Source organism: Plectrocnemia conspersa, unplaced genomic scaffold (genome assembly GCF_051122295.1).
Source record: "Plectrocnemia conspersa isolate PC_06_02 unplaced genomic scaffold, ASM5112229v1 ptg000004l, whole genome shotgun sequence".
Lineage (NCBI taxonomy): Eukaryota > Metazoa > Arthropoda > Insecta > Trichoptera > Polycentropodidae > Plectrocnemia > Plectrocnemia conspersa.
In genome coordinates, this window is record NW_028277168.1 from 7,246,571 (window position 1) to 7,249,672 (window position 3,102).

Genomic DNA, 3,102 nt, shown 5'->3' on the forward strand with positions numbered 1-3,102 from the left:
TTCTCTGTCTTACCGACGTCGCCGGTTGAGATGTGGCCGCGCTGTCGTTCCTCGTGTTCTTTCAAGCTGTCTAATTGCTGATAAAGCAACCGTATTTACCGATGAAAATCGGCTCACGACACCCATTATAACAGTAGACCGTTATAATAAAAACGATTCAAAATGAGTACCATTTTGGAAAAGATCGCCTCCATCGAGTCCGAGGTGAGACTTTTTAGGTTATGTTTTGTGCAATTCAAAAGAAGTTTGCCCATCCATCGAATATTTATATAAAATGACGTGCTAATGTTTAATTTCAAATGCTTTCTAGATGGCAAGGACTCAAAAAAATAAAGCCACAGCTCAACACTTGGGTCTGCTGAAGGCTAGGCTTGCTAAGCTTAGAAGGGAACTTATCACACCGAAGGGGGGCGGCGCTGCGACCGGTGAAGGTGAACCTTGAAAAAGATGCTATTTACTGTGTAATATTAATTAAAAACAACAATTTAACATATCAAGTTGCTGCTTAGATGGTGTCCCTTTTTATTTAAACTTGTCTTACCGTTCTTTGTTTAGTTATTCTGGTTAAATTTATGATTTTTGTACATCAAAAATTACATATAACTACATTGCACAACAATTTTGAAATCATTTTTGAGTAACGATAGTCAGCCATTTTTCTTTAGGTAGAAATTTTTACCAGTGAATACCAAAAACATAAACTGTAAATTTTCCCAATGATAAGTGTTTTTGGTACTTTTCTATTATCGGGGACCAAATTTATTCTAAAAAAAATATTTATTTAAATACAATTATAAATTACATTTTTCAAGTAGATTCGCTGCAGAGAGTTATTCATGGGGTTTCAATGTTCTGACCAACGCTCACTCGCTGCCATTCGTATGCACCTGTCTAAATTTAAAATAATATTTATGTTACTCAGAACAGTGCACACCCCATGAATAACTGCAACAAGTCTACTTAAAAAATACCATTTATCAAATAACAGGAAAGTACCTTTTCTTAAATTGCTGATTTTTTAGTCTTAATCTGTTAAATTTTAGGATTCAATAACATTATCAATACTTAATCATCACATGCTTCTAAATTTCTGGCCTGTGATTGATCATTTGCCCTGAGGGATGTACTGGTATGTGTAAAAACACAGGGCAATATGAGTTTGCTCTAGAAGTACGGTTGTTCAGATTATTATCCTAACGCCTTATCTCAAAACTGTATTCTACAAACACCGATAATAAGTTTTGTTCCAAAAAGTCCAGCAATTATCACAAAAAAAGGTATGGGAAATCATTTGAAAATTGGTTATCGAAAGTTATATGATAATGCAGTTATTATCATGGTTATATGTATGTTATTTATTAAAATCCTCACCTTGCTCTATTTTGTTATTAGTTTTATTCGTTCTCAGTAATCACACTTATTTTTGTCTGCTGACTCAAGTAAATTGCATCTACAATATAATAATTTCGTTCCAATAACAAAAACGATGACTTATGCAGCAACTTAATATATAAAATTGCATTTAGTAATGTTACATGTAAAAATAATAAATTATATTGATCCATTTCAAACGATACGATAAATATTTTTCCGATTCAAGGTTTCGATGTTGCAAAAACTGGAGACGCCCGAATTGGTTTTGTAGGTTTTCCCTCTGTGGGGAAATCGACGTTACTAACGACTCTAGCGGGTGTTTACTCCGAAGTTGCAGCATACGAGTTCACTACGCTTACTACAGTTCCTGGATGTATCAAATACAAAGGAGCAAAGATTCAAGTAAACATATTATCCTTTATTTTGATTGTAATCATTTGAATGATTTATTCAGATTTACATTGTATTGACAGCTGTTGGATTTGCCTGGTATCATTGAGGGTGCCAAAGATGGTAAAGGTCGAGGTCGTCAGGTCATAGCAGTCGCTAGGACGTGCAGTCTCATCTTTATAGTTCTCGACGTCTTGAAACCACTGCAGCATAAAAAGTTACTAGAACATGAATTGGAAGGCTTCGGACTTCGGCTAAATAAACAACCACCAAATATAGCATATCGGAAGAAAGATAAAGGAGGAATTAATTTAAATATGACTGTAAGTTCGATGACAACATTTTATTATTATTATTGTAATATTTATATGAATTTGTTTTTTTAGTGTACACAATCTGAGTTAGACTTTGAATTGGTAAAATCAATTTTGTTTGAGTATAAAATCCACAATGCTGATGTGACACTGCGTTTCGACGCCACCAGTGATGATCTTATTGATGTGATTGAAGGAAATAGAATATACGTACCTTGCATATATTTACTGAATAAGATTGGTATGTAAAATTAAAATAATATTTTTTTATATAAACAATTAATAAATCAAAATATACATCGTCTGCTTCCATACAATAATTTGTATTCGCATATAATAAAATCATTTTGTTTATTTTTATAGATCAAATTTCAATCGAAGAGCTGGACGTCATCTACAAAATTCCCCATTGCGTCCCGATTTCCGCTCATCACAGATGGAACTTTGATGATTTGCTAGAAAAAATGTGGGAATATCTAAGATTAGTACGAATTTACACAAAACCCAAAGGTCAGCTGCCCGACTACAATTCGCCCGTTGTTTTGCACAACGATAAGACATCCGTGGAAGATTTTTGCAACAGGCTTCATCGGACAATCATTAAAGAATTCAAATAGTATATTTCTCAATTTATATTCAATGTATTCAACGCTTCAACTGTTATTTTAAAATCTCGTTTTTTCAGTGCTCTCGTGTGGGGCTCGTCAGTTAAACATCAACCTCAAAAAGTCGGCATCGAACACATCCTAAACGACGAAGACGTCGTTCAGATAGTAAAGAAGATTTAATCTCTCCGCATTTGAGATTACTTATTATTTTTATTTTAAACTACTGCGCAAAAATATTACAAGAGAGCGGCACGATGATCATGCTTGTCAGAAAACATTTTTCCGGTGCTCCATCATGTTGACATTTTTTATGATATATATACATATATATGTCAAGATTATATACTTTTATAATCATCTTGTTAAATTATTGGTAAAATATTTATATGATTTTACAAATAAATATTTTACTAAAA

At 33.2% G+C, this 3,102-nt stretch overlaps 1 protein-coding gene across 1 annotated transcript; it reads left to right on the plus strand.

Moving 5' to 3' along the window:
- On the plus strand, positions 1-3,102 carry 128up (GTP-binding protein 128up). The gene is made up of 7 exons (XM_088184571.1): positions 1-204; positions 311-431; positions 1,601-1,776; positions 1,848-2,087; positions 2,151-2,319; positions 2,442-2,694; positions 2,764-3,102. The coding sequence occupies exons 1-7, from the start codon at positions 163-165 to the stop codon at positions 2,864-2,866; spliced, it is 1,104 nt and encodes a 367-aa protein (XP_088040697.1). The 5' UTR covers positions 1-162; the 3' UTR covers positions 2,867-3,102.